The 21,438-nt window shown below is 44.5% G+C and overlaps 1 protein-coding gene across 1 annotated transcript in view; it reads left to right on the forward strand.

Moving 5' to 3' along the window:
* The window catches only part of LOC143808676 (cytochrome P450 2C5-like), a 230,925-nt gene that overhangs the window by 103,905 nt on the left and 105,582 nt on the right, over positions 1-21,438 (forward strand). The window contains exon 7 of the mRNA XM_077291580.1: positions 12,847-12,988. Coding sequence (XP_077147695.1) covers positions 12,847-12,988 — 142 coding nt within the window. The remainder of the gene's footprint in view (positions 1-12,846; positions 12,989-21,438) is intronic.

Here is a 21,438-nt window from a genome sequence, read left to right on the forward strand (position 1 = left end):
TGCTTTACAGGAGCTTGCTTGCCCAGCTGCTAGTGTGCTATCAGAAAGAATATTCAGTGCTGCTGGTTCAATACTGACCGAAAAAAGGACTCGTCTGGCTACCCAAAATGTTGATGATCTAACCTTCATTAAAATAAACCAATCATGGATTTCGAATTATTTTGCCCCACCTTTCCCTGCTGACATCTAGCTTTCCTGTAAAAAGATCTTGATTTTGGACTCGTTTTACTGACTGCTCCAATTTCTCCATTTGCAGCTGCTGTATGTCCACCATTGGCCATTTTTACACCTCCCTAAATGGTCTGACTCCCCCCACGGGGCCGTGGTCACCACTTGGCGCAAGCACCTGTGCGAGTGCCGTTTGGCTGAACAGGTGGGTGTGCCCACTTTTGGGCGACGGCACTGGCAGAGGGTCCCTCATAGTACAATGAAGTGTCTCTGGCGGTGGCGGTGCACACCCAACGTCAGACACACCGTCGTAACATGAGGGGCCCTGGGCCAGTTCCACCGCCCACGAGAGAGTGTTTCCCCACCCCAGCTCAAACAGTGCTCTACCACTTGCAAAATTACCTCTCACTGCTCCACCACTGTTTAGTCTGTGCTGTTAAATCCTTCAATGGCACTGCCAATACCAATTTGTTGACATGATTGATGCTAGTAAAAATATTCAGGGGCCCTGTCCTACATTTACACCAGTTAATACTTTGCGCCAACTACCACTGTCTGCAAGTCAGCAGAGGAGCCCACCCCTGTACCAAGGTGTGCCACCTGTTTACTTGTGAAAATTTTTTTTTGCCAGACATTAACCTCATTTTATTATTTTGGCCTACTAACTGTGTCAGACACTCCTTACAGTTATCCTCCGCTGAACAAAGCTAGGCTGCCTGCATACTCCTGTAACCTATTTTTAACTGCATTTTGCCTATTACTATTTGGGCCCTACTAACTGTGTCTTCCCCTCGGTGCAATCGTCCTCCGCTGAACACACCAATGCTGCCTGTGTAACCCTGTAACCTATTTAAAACTGCATAGAGCCTACTTTTTTTATTTTAGGCCTATTAAGTCTTTCTGCGGTCCCTCCTTGCAATCGTCCTCCGCTGACCACACCAATGCTGCCTGTGTACCCCTGTAACCTATTTAAACCTGCATACAGCCTACTTTTTTATTTTAGGCCTAGTAAGTCTGCGCCACTCCTTCCAATTGTCCTCCGCTGACCACACCAATGCTGCCTGTGTACCCCTGTAACTGTAACCTATTTAAACCTGCATAGAGCCTACTTTTCATTTTAGGCCTAGTTAGGCTGTTTTCACACTTGCGTTTTGATCTGCAGCGTTTTTTAAAAAAACGCATGTGGTGAAAAATTGCATGTGTTTACATGTGTTTTTTCCCGCGTTTGCGTTTTTGAAACGCATGCTGAGAAGTGTGTGACAGCTGCCAATCATCAAAATCAACTAGAAAACACACTATTAATAGAATTAGCTAGGGTTAGGGTTAGGGTTAGGGGTAGCTTTTTATTAGAATGTCCTGGTCACCAGGTCACTGATAAGCCACCCCCCACCATCAAGGTGATAAAGGGATCCAAACCCTAACCCTAACCCTTGAGATCCTAACCCTAACCCTACCCCTAACCCTACCCCTAACCCTAGCCATAACCCTTGGGATCCTAACCCTAACCCTAACACTACCCCTAACCCTAGCTCTAACCATAACCCTTGGGATCCTAACTAGTGTTGAGCATTCCGATACCGCAAGTATCGGGTATCGGCCGATACTTGCGGGTATCGGAATTCCGATACCGAGAGCCGATACTTTTGTGATATCGGGAATCGGTATCGGGATTAATATCAATGTGTAAAAGAAAGAATTAAAATAAAAAATAGGGATATACTCACCTCTCCGACGCAGCCTGTCATGAATCCCCAATGGCTAGGGATAGCACAGGATGAGCAAAGTATAATAAATATCGGACGAGCTCTAGGGTGATGGAACCTGGGCTGACCGCTGCCCTACGCCTGACAAACGCAACTAGAGATAGCCAGGGAGCGTGCCTACGTTGGTTCTAGACGCCACGCACCAGCCTAAGAGCTAACTAGTACTGCAGAGAAAACAAAGACCTCACTTGCCTCCAGAGGAATTAACCCCAAAGATATAGTTGCCCCCCACATGTATTGACGGTGAAATGAGAGGAAGGCACACACATAGAGATGATGTATATAGCTTTAGCAAATAGAGGCCCGCTGAAAACTAGAAAGCAGAATGACACAAAAGGGGACTGAGCGGTCAGCAAAAAACCCTAATCAAAAAAACCATCCTGAGATTACAAGAACCCATGTGCCAACTCATGGCACATGGGGAGAACCTCAGTCCACTAGAGCAACCAGCTAACAAAGAGACATTCTAAGCAAGCTGGACAAAAAACCAAACAACTGAAAATCAGCACTTAGCTTATCCTGAAAGATCTGGGAGCAGGTAGGCAGGAACCAAACAGAGCACATCTGAACACATTGATAGCCGGCAAGGGAAATGACAGAGAGGCCAGGTAAAATAGGAAACACCCAGCCTCTGATGGACAGATGGAAACCAAAGGCCGCAACCCACCAAAGTCACCCAGTACCAGCAGTAACCACCAGAGGGAGCCCGCAAACAGAATCCACAACAGTACCCCCCCCTTGAGGAGGGGTCACCGAACCCTCACGAGAACCCCCAGGGTGAGCTCTATGGAAGGCGCGGACCAAATCAGACGCATGAACATCGGAGGCGACCACCCAGGAATTGTCCTCCTGACCATAACCCTTCCACTTAACCAAATACTGGAGTTTGCGTCTGGAAACACGAGAATCCAAGATCTTTTCAACAACATACTCCAATTCTCCCTCCACCAGCACCGGAGCAGGAGGCTCGACCGAAGGAACAACAGGCACCTCATACCTCCGCAACAACGACCGATGGAACACATTATGAATAGCGAACGATGCTGGGAGATCCAAACGGAAAGATACAGGGTTAAGAATCTCCGAGATCCTATAAGGACCGATGAACCGAGGCTTGAACTTAGGAGAAGAGACCTTCATAGGGACAAAACGAGAAGACAACCACACCAAGTCCCCAACAAGAAGTCGGGGACCCACGCGGCGACGGCGATTAGCAAACTGCTGAGTCTTCTCCTGAGATAACTTCAAATTGTCCACCACCTGATTCCAAATGTGATGTAGCCTGTCCACCACCACGTCCACTCCAGGACAATCCGAAGACTCCACCTGACCAGAGGAAAAACGAGGATGAAACCCCGAATTACAAAAAAAAGGAGAGACCAACGTGGCCGAACTAGCCCGATTATTAAGAGCAAATTCGGCCAGTGGCAAAAAAGCAACCCAGTCATCCTGATCAGCAGAAACAAAACACCTCAAATAAGTTTCCAAGGTCTGATTAGTTCGCTCCGTCTGGCCATTCGTCTGAGGATGGAATGCGGACGAGAAAGACAAATCAATGCCCATCTTGGCACAAAACGTCCGCCAAAATCTAGACACAAACTGGGATCCCCTGTCAGAAACGATATTCTCCGGAATCCCATGCAAACGAACCACGTTCTGAAAAAACAAAGGAACCAACTCAGAGGAGGAGGGCAACTTAGGCAAGGGCACCAAATGAACCATCTTAGAAAAGCGGTCACACACAACCCAGATAACGGACATTTTCTGTGAAACCGGGAGATCAGAAATAAAATCCATGGAAATGTGCGTCCAAGGCCTCTTCGGGATGGGCAAGGATAACAACAACCCACTAGCCCGTGAACAGCAAGGCTTAGCTCGAGCACACACTTCACAAGACTGCACAAAGGTACGCACATCCCTAGACAAGGAAGGCCACCAAAAAGACCTGGCCACCAAGTCTCTTGTACCAAATATTCCAGGATGACCAGCCAACACAGAAGAATGGACCTCGGAGATGACTCTACTGGTCCAATCATCCGGAACAAACAGTCTTTCTGGTGGACATCGATCCGGTTTATCCACCTGAAACTCCTGCAATGCGCGTCGCAAGTCTGGGGATACGGCGGACAATATAACCCCATCCCTAAGGATACCAGCAGGCCCAGTGTCTCCAGGAGAGTCAGGCACAAAACTCCTGGAAAGAGCATCTGCCTTCACATTCTTTGAACCTGGCAGGTATGAAACCACGAAATTGAAACGAGAAAAAAATAACGACCAACGAGCCTGTCTAGGATTCAAACGCCTGGCAGACTCAAGGTAAATGAGATTCTTGTGATCAGTCAAGACCACCACGCGATGCTTAGCACCCTCAAGCCAATGACGCCACTCCTCAAATGCCCACTTCATGGCCAAAAGCTCCCGATTACCCACATCATAATTGCGCTCGGCGGGCGAGAATTTTCTAGAGAAGAAAGCACATGGCTTCATCACCGAGCCATTAGAACTTCTCTGTGACAAAACCGCCCCCGCTCCAATCTCGGAAGCATCAACCTCCACCTGAAAAGGAAGTGAAACATCTGGTTGACACAACACAGGAGCAGAAGAAAACCGGCGCTTAAGTTCCCGAAAGGCCTCCACGGCCGCAGGAGACCAATCAGCAACATCAGCACCCTTTTTAGTCAAATCAGTCAAAGGTTTAACAATACTGGAAAAATTAGCAATGAACCGACGATAAAAATTAGCAAACCCCAAGAACTTCTGAAGGCTCTTAACAGATGTAGGTTGTGTCCAGTCACAAATAGCCTGAACCTTAACGGGATCCATCTCAATAGTAGAAGGAGAAAAAATGTACCCCAAAAAAGAAATCTTCTGGACTCCGAAGAGACACTTTGAGCCCTTCACAAACAGAGAATTGGCCCGCAAAACTTGAAACACCTTCCTGACCTGTAGAACATGAGACTCCCAGTCATCAGAAAACACCAAAATATCATCCAAATACACAATCATAAACTTATCCAGATATTCACGGAAAATATTGTGCATAAAGGACTGAAAGACTGACGGAGCATTGGAGAGTCCAAAAGGCATTACCAAATACTCAAAATGGCCCTCAGGCGTATTAAATGCGGTTTTCCACTCATCACCCTGTTTTATCCGCACCAGATTATACGCACCACGAAGATCTATTTTAGTGAACCACCTAGCCCCCTTAATGCGAGCAAACAAATCAGTAAATAATGGCAATGGATACTGGTATTTGACTGTAATCTTATTCAGAAGGCGATAATCTATACAAGGCCTCAGGGAACCATCTTTTTTTGCCACGAAAAAAAAACCTGCTCCCAGAGGGGACGAAGATGGACGAATATGTCCCTTTTCCAAAGACTCCTTAATATAATTCCGCATAGCAGTATGCTCTGGCAGTGACAGATTAAATAAACGACCCTTAGGGAACTTACTGCCAGGAATCAATTCTATAGCACAGTCACACTCTCTATGGGGAGGGAGCGAATTGAGCTTAGGCTCCTCAAAAACATCCCTATAATCCGACAAAAACGCAGGGATCTCCGAAGGAGTAGATGAAGCTATAGAAATCGGAGGTGCATAATCATGAACCCCGTGACATCCCCAGCTTAGCACAGACATTGTTTTCCAGTCCAGGACAGGATTATGAGTTTGTAACCATGGCAGACCAAGCACTAGTACATCATGTAAATTATACAGTACAAGGAAGCGAATCACCTCCTGATGAACGGGAGTCATGCGCATGGTCACTTGTGTCCAATACTGCGGTTTATTCATAGCCAATGGTGTAGAATCAATTCCTTTCAGAGGAATAGGAACTTCCAGAGGCTCTAGACTAAAACCGCAGCGTTTAGCAAATGACCAATCCATAAGACTCAGGGCAGCGCCTGAATCCACATAGGCATCGACGGAAATGGAAGACAGTGAAAAAATCAGAGTCACAGACAAAATGAACTTAGACTGCAGAGTATCAATGGCAAAAGATTTATCAACCCTTTTTGTGCGTTTAGAGCATGCTGATATAACATGAGCTGAATCACCACAATAAAAACACAAACCATTTTTCCGCCTATAATTTTGCCGTTCACTTCTGGACTGAATTCTATCACATTGCATAGCCTCAGGTGCCTGTTCAGAAGACACCGCCAACTGGTGCACGGGTTTGCGCTCCCGTAAACGCCGATCAATCTGAATGGCCATAGCCATAGACTCATTCAGACCTGTAGGCGCAGGGAACCCCACCATAATATCCTTAATGGCCTCAGAAAGACCATTTCTGAAGTTTGCAGCCAGGGCGCACTCATTCCACTGAGTAAGCACCGACCATTTCCGAAATTTCTGACAATATATTTCCGCTTCATCATGCCCCTGAGAGAGGGCTAATAAAGCCTTTTCAGCCTGAATCTCTAGGTTAGGTTCCTCATAGAGCAATCCCAATGCCAGAAAAAACGCATCCACACTGAGCAATGCAGGATCCCCTGGTGCCAATGCAAATGCCCAATTCTGAGGGTCGCCCCGTAGGAACGATATAACAATCTTGACCTGTTGTGCAGGGTCTCCAGAGGAGCGAGATTTCAAAGAGAGAAACAATTTACAATTGTTCCTGAAATTCAGGAAGGTAGATCTATCTCCAGAAAAAAACTCTGGAATAGGAATTCTAGGTTCAGACATGGGAGTGTGAACAACGAAATCCTGTATGTTTTGAACCTTTGCCGCGAGATTACTCAGGCTGGAAGCCAAACTCTGGACATCCATGATAAACAGCTAAGATCAGAGCCATTCAAGGGTTAAGAGGAGGTAAGAAGCAGCTAGACAGCAATTAAGGGCTAGGCAGCAAAACTCTGAAGGAAAAAAAAAAAAAATTTTCCTTGAACACTTCTTATACTCCTGCTTCAGCCCAAACAATTAACACTTTGTGGGCCGGCTATGCTGTCATGAATCCCCAATGGCTAGGGATAGCACAGGATGAGCAAAGTATAATAAATATCGGACGAGCTCTAGGGTGATGGAACCTGGGCTGACCGCTGCCCTACGCCTGACAAACGCAACTAGAGATAGCCAGGGAGCGTGCCTACGTTGGTTCTAGACGCCACGCACCAGCCTAAGAGCTAACTAGTACTGCAGAGAAAACAAAGACCTCACTTGCCTCCAGAGGAATTAACCCCAAAGATATAGTTGCCCCCCACATGTATTGACGGTGAAATGAGAGGAAGGCACACACATAGAGATGATGTATATAGCTATAGCAAATAGAGGCCCGCTGAAAACTAGAAAGCAGAATGACACAAAAGGGGACTGAGCGGTCAGCAAAAAACCCTAATCAAAAAAACCATCCTGAGATTACAAGAACCCATGTGCCAACTCATGGCACATGGGGAGAACCTCAGTCCACTAGAGCAACCAGCTAACAAAGAGACATTCTAAGCAAGCTGGACAAAAAACCAAACAACTGAAAATCAGCACTTAGCTTATCCTGAAAGATCTGGGAGCAGGTAGGCAGGAACCAAGCAGAGCACATCTGAACACATTGATAGCCGGCAAGGGAAATGACAGAGAGGCCAGGTAAAATAGGAAACACCCAGCCTCTGATGGACAGATGGAAACCAAAGGCCGCAACCCACCAAAGTCACCCAGTACCAGCAGTAACCACCAGAGGGAGCCCGCAAACAGAATCCACAACAGCAGCCTGCACCTTACCGAGGGAATCGGCAGCCTTTTTGCTTAAAATGCGCGCGTTTACTGCCTTCCGTGACGTCACTAATTCTAGGCATTCAGGATTTGAAAATTACGTCACGGCTTGTGATTGGTCGCGTGCCGCCCATGTGACCGCGACGCGACCAATCACAAGCCGTGACGTAATTTTCAGGTCCTGAATGCCTAATTCTAGGCATTCAGGACCTGAAAATTACGTCACGGCTTGTTTTGATTGGTCGCGTCGCGGTCACATGGGCGGCACGCGACCAATCAGAAGCCGTGACGTCACGGAAGGCAGTAAACGCGTGCATTTTAAGCAAAGAAGGCTGCCGGTTCCCTCGGTAAGGTGCAGGCTGCGTCGGAGAGGTGAGTATATCAATATTTTTTATTTTAATTCTTTATTTTACACATTAATATGGATCCCAGGGCCTGAAGGAGAGTTTCCTCTCCTTCAGACCCTGGGAACCATCAGGGATACCGTCCGATACTTGAGTCCCATTGACTTGTATTGGTATCGGGTATCGGTATCGGATTAGATCCGATACTTTGCCGGTATCGGCCGATACTTTCCGATACCGATACTTTCAAGTATCGGACGGTATCGCTCAACACTAATCCTAACCCTAACCCTACCCCTAACCCTAACACTACCCCTAACCCTAACCATAACCCTTGGGATCCAAACCCTAACCCTAACCCTACCCCTAACCCTAACACTACCTTTAACCCTAGCCCTAACCATAACCCTTGGGATCCAAACCCTAACCCTAACCCTACCCCTAACCCTAACACTACCCCTAACCCTAGCCCTAACCATAACCCTTGGGATCCTAACCCTAACCCTACCCCTAACCCTAACACTACCGCTAACCCTAACCATAACCCTTGGGATCCTAACCCTAACCCTACCCCTAACCCTAACTCTACGCCTAACCCTAACCCTAACCACAACCCTTGGGATCCTAACCCTAACCCTACCCCTAACCCTAACACTACCCCTAACCCTAACCATAACCCTTGGGATCCTAACCCTACCCCTAACCCTAACCATAACCCTAGGTATCCTAACCCTAAGGGTTAGGATCCTAACCCTAACCCTAAGGGTTAGGGTTAGGATCCCTAGGGCTAGGGTTAGGGTTAGTATTCCTAGGGTTACTAGGGATCCTAACCCTAACCCTAACCGTTACCCTAGGGATCCTAACCCTAACCCTAAGGGTTAGGATCCTAACCCTAACCCTAAGGGTTAGGGTTAGGATCCCTAGGGTTAGGGTTAGGATCCCTAGGGTTACTAGGGATCCTAACCTTAGGGTTAGGGTTTGGATCCCTATGGTTAGGGTTAGGATTTTCTTGTTGTTTTTGTGTTTCCTTGTTTTTCTATAAAAACGCATGCGTTTTTAACGCAAACAAACGCATGTGCTTAAAAACGCATGCGTTTACATAGACAGCAATGCATTTTTTTGCCGCAAAAAAATGCATGCGTTTTTTCGCGGCAAAAAAACGCCGCTAGAAATTACTACAGGTTGCATTTCTGCAAATGAACGCACGCGTCAAAAAACGCATGCGTTGCCGAAAACGCGTCAAAACGCATGCGAAAAAATGCATGCATTTTTAATGTTAAGAATAGGGAAAAAAAACACATGCGTTTTTTAGCGCTAAAACGCAGCTTACAAAAACGCGAGTGTGAAACCAGCCTAAGTCTGTCTGCGGTTCCTCCTTCCAATCGTCCTCCGCTGACCACACCAATGCTGCCTGTGTACCCCTGTAACCTATTTAAACCTGCATAGAGCCTACTTTTTTATTTTAGGCCTAGTAAGTCTGCGCCACTCCTTCCAATTGTCCTCTGCTGACCACACCAATGCTGCCTGTGTACCCCTGTAACCTATTTAAACCTGCATAGAGCCTACTTTTTTATTTTAGGCCTAGTAAGTCTGACTGCGGTCCCTCCTTGCAATCGTCCTCCACTGACCACATAATCGGTCACATGATCGGGGGTCAGCGATGCTTCAGTATTGTAACCATAGAGGTCCTTGAGACCTCTGTGCTTACTGATCGCCGGTAGCTGTGAGCGCCACCCTGTGGTCGGCGCTCACAGCACACCTGATTTTCTGCTGCATAGCAGCGATCTGATGATCGCTGTTATGTAGCAGAGGCGATCGAGTTGTGCCTGCTTCTAGCCTCCCATGGAGGCTATTGAAGCATGGCAAAAGTAAAAAAAAAGTTAAAAAAATGTGAAAAAAATAAAAAATACATAAAAGTTTAAATCACCCCCCTTTCTCCCCAATCAAAATAAATCAATAAAAAAAATCAAACCTACACATATTTGGTATCGCCGCGTTCAGAATCACCCATTCTATCAATAAAAAAAAAGCATTAACCTGATCGCTAAACGGCGTAATGAGAAAAAAATCCGAAACGCCAGAATTACGTTTTTTTGGTCGCCGTGACACTGCATTAAAATGCAATAACGGGCGATCAAAAGAACGTATCCGCACCAAAATGGTATCATTAAAAACGCCAGCCCTCAACCGACCCCAGATCATGAAAAATGGAGACGCTACGAGTATCGGAAAATGGCGCAATTTTTTTTTTTTAGCAAAGTTTGGAAATTTTTTTCACCACTTAGGTAAAAAATAACCTAGTCATGTTAGGTGTCTATGAACTCGTAATGACCTGGAGAATCATAATGGCAGGTCAGTTTTAGCATTTAGTGAACCTAGCAAAAATGCCAAGCAAAAAACAAGTGTGGGATTGCACTTTTTTTGCAATTTCACCGCACTTGGAAATTTTTTCCCGTTTTCTAGTACACGACATGGTAAAACCAATGATGTCCTTCAAAAGTACAACTCGTCCCTCAAAAAATAAGCCCTCACATGGCCAAATTGACGGAAAAATAAAAAAGTTATGGCTCTGGGAAGGAAAATCCCAGGGTCATGAAGGGGTTAAACTGCATTTGGCCTACTAGTTTGATTGGGGCCTACTAACGGTATCTGCCGCTCCTTGGTGTTCTCCTCCACTGAACAAAGCTGAGCTTCAATCTTCAGGCTTTCGGCCTATATCAGATATAAAACTGCATTTGGCCTACTAGTTTGGTTGGGGCCTACTAACGGTATCTGCCGCTCCTTGGTGTTCTCCTCCACTGAACAAAGCTGAGCTTCAATCTTCAGGCTTTCGGCCTATATTTACAAATTTTAAACTGCATTTGGCCTACTAGTTTGGGTGGGGCTTACTAACGGTGTCTGCCGCTCCTTGCTTTTCTCCTCCACTAAGCAAAGCTGAGCTTCAATCTTCAGGCTTTCGGCCTATTTTTTTAATATGAAATTGCATTTGGGATACTAGTTTGGTTGGGCCTACTAATGGTGTCTGCCGCTCCTTGCTGTTCTCCTCCACTGAACAAAGCAGTGCCGCCTGGTTAGTCCTGTTACCAATTTTGAACTGCATTTAGCCTACTTACTTATTTGTGCCTACTCACTGTGTCAGCCTCTCATTACAGTTGTCCTCCACTGAACAAAGCAATGCCGCCTGGTTAGTCCTCTTACCAATTTTGACCTGCATTTAGCCTACTTACTTATTTTGGCCTACTCACTGTGTCAGCCTCTCATTACAGTTGTCCTCCACTGAACAAAGCAATGCCGCCTGGTTAGTCCTGTTACCAATTTTGAACTGCATTTAGCCCACTTTATTATTTGGAACCTATATCTGTGTTTCCTCCGCATCCTGCCCATTGCCCAGCCAGCGCTAGATGAGTCTGCTGGTACATTGACCCAGACCACTACATTCCCCTTGCACGCTACACAGCCAGAATCTGACCCTGCTGAAAGTCAGGTTCCCCTTCCCGCATACTATACCACCTTACACGGGGACAAAGAGGAAGGTGCAGATGAAAGTGCAGGTTCCTTCATCAGGTGGGGGGGCATACTCGTTGGCGACATCACTGGCACAGGGCCCCTCATAGTATGCAAAAGTGTCGCTGCCGGTGGGAGGCACCCCCGACGTGCAAACACAGTGCCGTACTTTGAGGGGCCATGTGCCAGTGCCAATGCAAATGAGTGGGTCCCCCCCTGCTTGCTCAGGATCACAGCACTTGCAAAGTTGAAATACCTACCTCTCCCTGCTCCACCACGTTTCATGGGCCCACTAAAAACTTGAACCAGTCCTACCCCCCACAACTTTAGCCAAATGACCCCCAATTTCCAATGCCTAACTATTATTATAAAGTAAATTAAGATTGACAAGCTTCAGTAACAAGAATGGATGTTTTTGCCATTAAAATGGGCACTGTAGGTCTTTTCCTGGCCTCCACTCACTGCCAACTATGCTTCCCCATTGACTTGCATTGGGTTTCGTGTTTCGGTCGATCCCAGAGTTTTCTCGATAATCGGCCGATTTCACTCGACTCGACTTTTTAGAAAGTCGTGTTTTGCGAAACCCGACTCGATCTTAAAAAAGTAAAAGTCGCTCAACCCTAGTAAGAAGAGCTCAATGCAAGTCTACGAGAGCCAGAATTTGATGCATTGAAAAGTTACTTCAAGCTCGCTTCATGAAACACTGGAGCTGCAGACAAATCACTTTTCGACGAAGAATGACCAAATCGACGCTGGAAAAGGATCAAGGTGGCGGCAGATGAATATGAGACAGGAGGCAGGGAAATTACATTTAAAGCACCACTCCAGTGGTGCAATAAATAAAATGCTGGAGTGGTGCTTTAAGCCAGGTTGAGATACTGGATTCAAGCAGAGATAAAGGCTTATTGGGATTTTTTTCAGCACAATTTTGCACGGTAAAAGAGACTTTTCATTGGATTTTTTTTTATTTAAACTAAATGCTTCTTACAATTGGGGCCACTCTACTGATTCTGGAACAGTTTTTCTTTTTCTTCTGTGCTCTCCCGTTCCAAAGTTATGCCCCATGTAATAAGAAACGGTAAAGATATTGCCTTTCACTAACTAGGTGTATACAACGATACTTCTCTGTGGGCTTGGTCATGTTTTGGTTGGCCATTGTGAGAGGAGGCAACACAAACGCCCACAGACAAGTTCTATATTAAACGAAGTGAAAGTGTATGGGAAAATTTGTATCTTTACTACCAGGAGGCAAAACATTGGAACCTACATTATCCTACTTTGCTCCAGTATTCTTTATGTTTCCTATCTATTTGTTTGTAGTGTTCCTTGATATATTTCATATTTGTGCCTTTCAGGAGAAACCAGATCCTGAGTTTTATTTTCATGATGAGAGCCTAACATCTCTTGTTTCGGACTTACTCAATGCTGGCATAGAGACATCTGCTTCCACCATGAGATGGGCCCTTCTATTAATGATGAAATATCCTGAAATTCAAAGTAAGGAGATGTCACAATACAGTGCTGTAAAAAAAATATACAAGTATGTTAAATTATATATAATTAAAAGGTTTGTAAAATAAAAAGTTATGTCCTGTCCACAGGATAGAGCATTGTAACGGAGGTGCACATGCTCAACCTCTACTGCATACTCCAGTCATTGTCTATTGGACTGCTGGAAATAACAGACAACTGTACTCAGCTTTCAGACAGTCCTATAGATAATGAAAGGAACAATATGTGAGCATGCACACCTTTTCTACATTCAATACAGGGCTGCAGAGCACAATTCTCTGGTTCTAGAGCCCCATTCTCACAATCACTGGGGGTCCCAAAAGACAGATCCTTAGAAATAAGCTATTTATACTGTTTGCTGTGCATAGGAGATAACGTGTTATTATGGGAGTGAACCTTTAATTGAATTTCAACCTTTGAACACCATGTCATGTTTGAAAGCTTCTCAGTATCCTTACTCTGCTGGCAAATCTCCACCCACCAAGGCTGATGACAGCTCCTCAGTCTTCTCCTTACCTGCTGCTGAATCCTTCCTCCCTACTACAGAATATCTATCCAGTTTACCTGGCTGGCATCTCCTCTGTGTCCCTATGTCAGGACAGGAACCCAGTAGATCTTGTGCACCAGGCGGTAGCTCTTCCCTCTGAGCTATTCAGCTCGCTGGTCAGTTCCATGTTAACCCAAACACTTTTGTTTCTGATTGTTTCCACCTTGAGTTCCTGTTTGTCTCCACCCTGAGTTCCTTATTGGCTCCACACTAATAAAGCACCCTATGTAAACCTGACATTGCACTCCCTTCCTTGCAAGATTATTGAACTACTAGCCTCTAGTCAAGTTTCCATTCACCTGCTGCTTATCCTCAAGATTCTACTACTGCTCCATGCATCGACCCCTAGCTATTCTTGACTATGCTACGTGCTGCTTCTTAAAACTACATTGCTGCACCTGTATACTGACTCCTTGGCTATTCCTGACTATGCTACCTTCTGGTACAACCCCTAGTGGATGCAATACACTACTCCAACCCAGGTCAGTCCATGACGTCCTACTTTCTGTGAGCCAGGCTGCCTAGAGACATGCTGCAGTACCTGTGGAAACCCCCCGGAGTTGCCCGAATTGTTACCAGTGCAGATTACATGGTGGCCGCCCTTCTTGATTCACGTTAAAAGGACAACGTACCATCATTACTTCCATCACTGAAGAGAGATCGCAAAAAGCGTGAATACAAGCACATGCCAGCAGAGAAACAACTAATGGCTTTCCCACCTGACAGCGGCAGCTCATTGGTACATCAAGGCAGAGGTGGAGGAGAAGGTCGCTAACGTGACTGGGGCTTCACAAGCACCTTGGAGGGTGAGTTTAGCATGATCGAAGTGTGGTAATCCTTTATAAGCACACCACAACATCCAGCACAACCCTCTGATATAGTCTGCATATCCAGGAGGCAGCTTTGCAACAACAGGGTGGAAGAGTACATGATCAAACGTCTCCATGTACTAACAGTTGAGTTTACCCCATTTAATGTCTATGTCTCCAAATTGGAGACATGGCCTGAGCTTGCTGGTGAGCTATGCACATCTCTGGACGCATTGTGAGCATGGGATTTCTTGAAATCCCATCCACTATGCTGTAAAATCTGAATGCTGCAGGTTGAACGCTGCACAAGTATGACCTTAATGAACCTGTTAGGCCGATGTCACACCAAGTGTAAGAAAATACGGTCCGTTTTTTATGGCAGAGATACGCAGAAAAGTTCATGAACCGTGATCCGTATTCAACGTGAGGATGCAATTTTCTTTCTTGACGGCTTGCAAAATGGACATAGAATGGATCCATGGGCTCAAATATTCGTGAAAACATATATACAGTCTATATATATATATATATATATATATATATATATATATATATATATTCACATATATACTGTATATTTATATTTAATACAGAGCTAGATAACAGAAAAGCCGGTAATTCAATTGCCGGCTTTTGCTATCTCCTTATCAAACCTGACAGGATATGAGACATGGTTTATATACAGTAAACCAATTCATATCCGTTATATTTTTACATATTCCTCACTAATAATGTTAGAAGTGTCTGTGTGCAAAATTTGGGAGCTCTAGGTTTTAAAATAAAGGGTTAAATCACTGAAAAAACTGGCGTGGGCTCCCGCGCAATTTTCTCCACCAGAGTGGGAAAGCCAATGACTGAGGGCAGATATTAATAGCCTAGAGAGGGTTCATGGTTATTGCCCCTCCCCTGGCTAAAAACATCTGCCCCCAGCCACCCCAGAAAAGGCCTTGTAACATGAGAGGAGCATAGGGAGCAGTCTGTGTAACATAGGAGGATCCTAAAATACAAATTTTATTAAATATAGATTTTAAAATGCCAACAACCAATGGCACACCAAAGAAAAAAAGAAAAACACACCGTGAAAAAACTGGGGTGGGGGAAGAGTCATACCCTAGTATATGTCTATACCGTAACTGCCTAACTGCGGGGGTTGGCACCCTAGGGGAAGGGTAATGGCGCCCCCGCTCCGCGATGGCTGACCCTGGGGTCCCTGATATAGCCCTGATATACCCTCAAGGTCCCTCTACCCGGACACAATAGTACTAAAGGTACCCCTATTAGCTATACATAGATCAGTCCTATATCTAGGGAGACCTAAACCCCACACCGTGCATAATAAAAACAGATGGAGAACATGTGATAAAGGCGTTTGGTGGCAGAATATGCAAAGTAGCCCTGATTATAGATACTCTTTGGCATAAAATTTTTTTGCCTACCATGGATTGCCACAATGTCATTGGCCCCAGCTCTAATGCAATACCAAATGTCTCACCCAGTATATGGGAAACTGAGCACATAAAGTGGTGAACAATACGTTCAAGAGCTATTAAGTAGGTTTTAACCCTTTAGCAAAGAATGCCTATTATAATAATCCTAATAGCATTAGTCTCAGTACCACTACATAGGTGTATCGCTCAATGGATGCTTATTATGAACACATCAGACAATGAACAATACCTTCCAAAAATCATTTAATAGGTTACATATGTGCCCCCTATTGCAAGAGCTAGAGACTATCAATCCGTATGTATATTGATACTCATCATTCAGGTGCATTAAGGTGCAATGCCGCCCGCCTTATGTCTGCTTAGCCTCAACGCGTTTCGCCTCTCTGGCGAAACTGATAGCGTTCACAACTTATCGAGAAACATGGCAGGAAATCGGGCCTCCTGATGAGCCAGAGAGGCGAAACGCGTTGAGGCTAAGCAGACATAAGGCGGGCGGCATTGCACCTTAATGCACCTGAATGATGAGTATCAATCTGTTAAATATGTAGGAGAGCATGAGGAGCACTTTATGCTACATAATGGAAGCAATCTGTGTATAAGTGGGGCATGGAGGCAGTTTGTGATTTAAATAGGAACATGTTGCTTACTCTGTGAGAAGTGACGGCACAGAGATCAGTTTGTGAAAGTGGAGAATTGAACATTCTCTTTGTTGATCAGGGGCATAAGGAACAGTTTGTGGAGTAAAGCAGGCATGTAGTTTGTGGCAGAGAATATAAGGAACAATCTATGCGAGAATAGTAAGTGGTAAAAATTGCACAGGAATCCCTTACCACATAGTGATCAAAATAATTGCAAATAAGGGTGAAAGTCCTTTTCCAAGGGTCATTCCACATGTCATGAAGAAAGAGAATAGGTGGGTGGAAGGGGCTTACAAACTGTCACTCCGTAGGTAGCAGTATTGACGCTTAACCCCTTAGTGACAGAGCCAATTTGGTACTTAATGACCAAGCCAATTTTTACAATTCTGACCACTGTCATTTTATGAGGTTAACTCTGGAACGCTTTATCGGATCCTGCTGATTCTGAGAATGTTTTTTCGTGACATATTGTACTTCATGTTAGTGGTAACATTTCTTCGACATTACTTGCGATTATTTTATGAAAAAAAACGGAAATATGGCGAAAATGTTTACAATTTTGCAATTTTCAAAATTTTTATTTTGATGCCCTTAAATCACAGAGATATGTCACGAAAAATAGTTAATAAATTACATTTCCCACATGTCTACTTTACATCAGCACAATTTTGGAAATAATTTTTTTTTTTTGTTAGGGAGTTATAAGGGTTAAAAGTTGACCAGCAATTTCTCATTTTTACAACACCATTTTTTTTTTAGGGACCACATCACATTTGAAGTCATTTTGAGGGGTCTATATGATAGAAAATAACCAAGTGTGACACCATTTTAAAAACTGCACCCCTCAAGGTGCTCAAAACCAATAAGTTTATTAACCCTTTACGTGCTTCACAGGAACTGAAACAATGTGGAAGGAAAAAATGAACATTTAACTTTTTTTGCAAACATTTTACTTCAGAACCTTTTTTTTTTTATTTTCTCAAGTGTAAAAACAAAAATGTAACCATAAATTTTGTTGTGCAATTTCTCCTGAATACGCTGATACCCCATATGTGGGGGTAAACCACTGTTTGGGCGCACCGCAGAGCTTGGAAGAGAAGGAGTGCCGTTTTACTTTTCAATGTAGAATTGGCTGGAATTGAGATCGGACGCCATGTCGCGTTTGGAGAGCCCCTGATGTGCCTAAACAGTGGAAACCCCCCACAAGTGACACCATTTTGGAAACTAGACCCCTTAAGGAACTTATCTAGATGTGTGGTGAGCACTTTAAACCCCCAGGTGTTTCACAGAAGTTTAAAACGTAGAGCCGTGAAAATAAAAAAAATCACATTTTTTCTACAAAAATGATCTTTTAGCCCCCAAATTTTTATTTTCTCAAGGGTAACAGTTGAAATTAGACCACAAAAGTTGTTGTCCAATTTCTCTTGAGTACGTCGATACCCCATATGTGGGGGTAAACCACTGGGCGCACTGCAGAGCTTGGAAGAGAAGGAGTGCCGTTTTACTTTTTCAATGTAGAATTGGCTGGAATTGAGATCGGATGCCATGTCGCGTTTGGAGAGCCCCTGATGTGCTTAAACAGTGGAAACCCCCCACAAATGACCCTATTTTGGAAACTAGATCCCCCACAGAACTTATCTAGATATGTGGTGAGAACTTTGAATGCCCAAGTGCTTCACAGAAGTTTATAATGCAGAGTCGTGAAAATAAAAAATATTTTTGTTTTCCACAAAAAAGATTTTTAGCCCCCAAGTTTTTATTTTTACAAGGGTAACAGGAAAAATTGGACCCCAAAAGTTGTTGTCCAATTTGTCCTGAGTAGGCTTGTACCCCATATGTGGGGGTAAACCACTGTTTGGGCGCACGGCAGAGCTCGGAAGGGAAGGAGCGCCGTTTTGGAATGCAGACTTTGATAGATTGGTCTGCGGGCGTTATGTGGCGTTTGCAGAGCCCCTGATGTACCTAAACAGTAGAAACCCCCCACAAGTGACCCCATTTTGGAAACTAGACCCCCCAAGGAACTTATCTAGATGTGTGGTGAGAACTTTGAATGCCCAAGAGCTTCACAGAAGTTTATAATGCAGAGTCGTGAAAATAAAAAATATTTTTTTTTCCACAAAAAAGATTTTTAGCCCCCAAGTTTTTATTTTCACAAGGGTAACAGGGGAAATTGGACCCCAAAAGTTGTTTTACAATTTATCCCGAGTACGCTGATGTCCCATATGTGGGGGTAAACCACTGTTTGGGTGCACAGCAGAGCTCAGAAGGGAGGGAGCACCATTTGACTTTTTGAGCGCAAAATTGTCTGTCGTGTTTGTAGACCCCCTGATGTACCTAAACAGTGGAAACCCCCCAATTCTAATGCCAACCCTAACCCCAACACACCCCTAACCCTAATCCAAACCCGATCCATAATCCTAATCACAACCCTAACGATAATCACAACCCTAACCCTAAAACAACCCTAATCTCAACCCTAACCATAACCCTAATCAAAACCCTAAATCCAACACACCCCTGATCCTAATCTCAACCCTAACCTCAAACCTAATCCCAAACCTAACCCTAATGCCAACCCTATCCCTATTACCAATTCTAATCCAAATCCTAATCCCAACTCTAACCCTAACTTTAGCCTCAACCCTAGCCCTAACTTTAGCCCCAACCCTAGCCCTAACTTTAGCCCCTAACACTAACTTTAGACCCAACCCTAACCCTAACTTTAGCCCCAACCCTAACCCTAGCTTTAACCCTAACCCTAAATTTAGCCCCAACCCTAACCCTAACCCTAAATTTAACCCTAACCCTAGCCCTAACTTTAGCCCCAACCCTAACCCTGTTGTGAACTATATTTCTTGGCTCCCTCTTGTGGTCACTAGCGGTATGGCACTAGGATTGTTTTTCCCCAGGCTGGTACGCACCTGGTTCGTTAGGCCTTGGGTGTTTCTATTTAGACTTCCTGGAAACTCAGTCTAGTGCCTGGAAACGATGTAATCAGTCTATGCCTGTTTTCTCCTGGTCTCCTGATTTTTGCAAGATAAGCTAAGTTCTGCTTTCTTATTTTTGTTTATTTGAATTGCTCTCATTCTAGTCCAGCTTGTTCAAAATGTGATTCCTGATTTTGCTGGAAGCTCAAGGGGGCTGATATTCTCCCCCCACACCGTTAGTCGGTGCGGGGGTTCTTGGATATTCAGCGTGGATATTTTAGTAGGGTTTTTGCTGACCGCATAAGTCTACTTCCTATTTTCTGCTATTAATATTAGTGGGCCTCTCTTTGCTGAATCTAGTTCATACTTACGTTTGTCTTTTCTTCTTACCTCACCGTTATTATTTGTTGGGGGCTTGTATTATAACTTTGGGGTTCTTTTCTCTTGAGGCAAGTGAGGTCTTATTTTCTCTGAAAGGGTTAGTTAGTTCTCCGGCTGGTGCGAGACGTCTAGAATCAACGTAGGTACGTTCCCTGGCTACTTCTAGTTGTGTGCTAGGATTAGGTATGCGGTCAGCCAAGTTACCACCTCCCTATGAGCTGGTTTTTGTGTTTGCAGACTTTGCTGGAACTTCTAAGATCCTCTACCACTAGGATCATAACAGTATTTCAGGTCGAAAAGTGAATATTTAATGCATTGCAGAAGCGGGATTAAAAGAAAAGAAGTTCTGAGTTATTTTTTATTTTTTATTTTTTTCTTCTTCCCCTTTTTCTCTGAGTGGCTTGAAGCTCTGCTGCAGACATGAATGTTCAGACTCTGATTACTAGTGTGGATCAGCTTGCTGCACGAGTGCAGGGCATTCAGGATTTTGTTACTCGTAGTCCTATGTCAGAGCCTAAGATACCTATGCCTGAGCTGTTCTCTGGAGATCGATTTAAATTTGTGAATTTTAGGAATAATTGTAAATTGTTTCTATCTTTGAGACCTCGTTCGTCTGGAGACTCAGCTCAGCAAGTTAAAATTGTTATCTCCTTCTTGCGTGGCGACCCTCAGGATTGGGCTTTCTCATTGGAGCCAGGAGATCCGGCATTGGCAAATATTGATGCGTTTTTTCTGGCGCTCGGATTGCTTTATGAGGAGCCCAATCTTGAAATTCAGGCAGAAAGAGCGTTGCTGGCTATCTCTCAGGGCCAGGATGAAGCTGAAGTGTATTGCCAAAAATTTCGGAAATGGTCCGTGCTTACTCAATGGAATGAGTGTGCTCTGGCCACAAATTTCAGAAATGGCCTTTCTGAAGCCATTAAGAATGTGATGGTGGGTTTTCCCATTCCTACAAGTCTGAGTGATTCTATGGCTCTGGCCATTCAGATTGATCGGCGTTTGCGGGAGCGCAAATCTGCTAATCCTCTGGCGGTGTTGTCTGAACGGACACCTGATTCAATGCAATGTGATAGAATTCAGACTAGAACCGAACGGCAAAATCATAGACGTCAGAATGGGTTGTGTTTTTACTGTGGTGACTCTACACATGTTATCTCAGCATGCTCTAAACGCCTAACAAAGGTTGTTAATCCTGTCGCCATTGGTACTTTACAGCCTAAATTTATTTTGTCTGTGACTTTAATTTGCTCATTGTCTTCCTACCCTGTCATGGCATTTGTGGATTCAGGTGCTGCCCTGAGTCTTATGGACTTGTCGTTTGCCAAGCGCTGTGGTTTTGTCCTGGAGCCTTTAGAAAATCCTATTCCTCTTAGAGGAATTGATGCTACGCCTCTGGCGGAGAATAAACCGCAGTATTGGACACAAGTGACCATGTGCATGACTCCTGAACATCGAGAGGTGATTCGTTTTCTTGTTCTGCATAAGATGCATGATTTGGTCGTTTTGGGTCTGCCATGGTTACAGACCCATAATCCAGTTTTGGATTGGAAGGCTATGTCTGTGTCAAGTTGGGGTTGTCAGGGAATTCATTGCGATTCCCCGTTGGTGTCTATTGCTTCTTCTACTCCTTCTGAAGTTCCTGAGTATTTGTCGGACTATCAGGATGTATTCAGTGAGTCCAGGTC

The sequence above is a fragment of the Ranitomeya variabilis genome, chromosome 2 (assembly GCF_051348905.1).
Source record: "Ranitomeya variabilis isolate aRanVar5 chromosome 2, aRanVar5.hap1, whole genome shotgun sequence".
In the NCBI taxonomy this organism is placed as follows: domain Eukaryota; kingdom Metazoa; phylum Chordata; class Amphibia; order Anura; family Dendrobatidae; genus Ranitomeya; species Ranitomeya variabilis.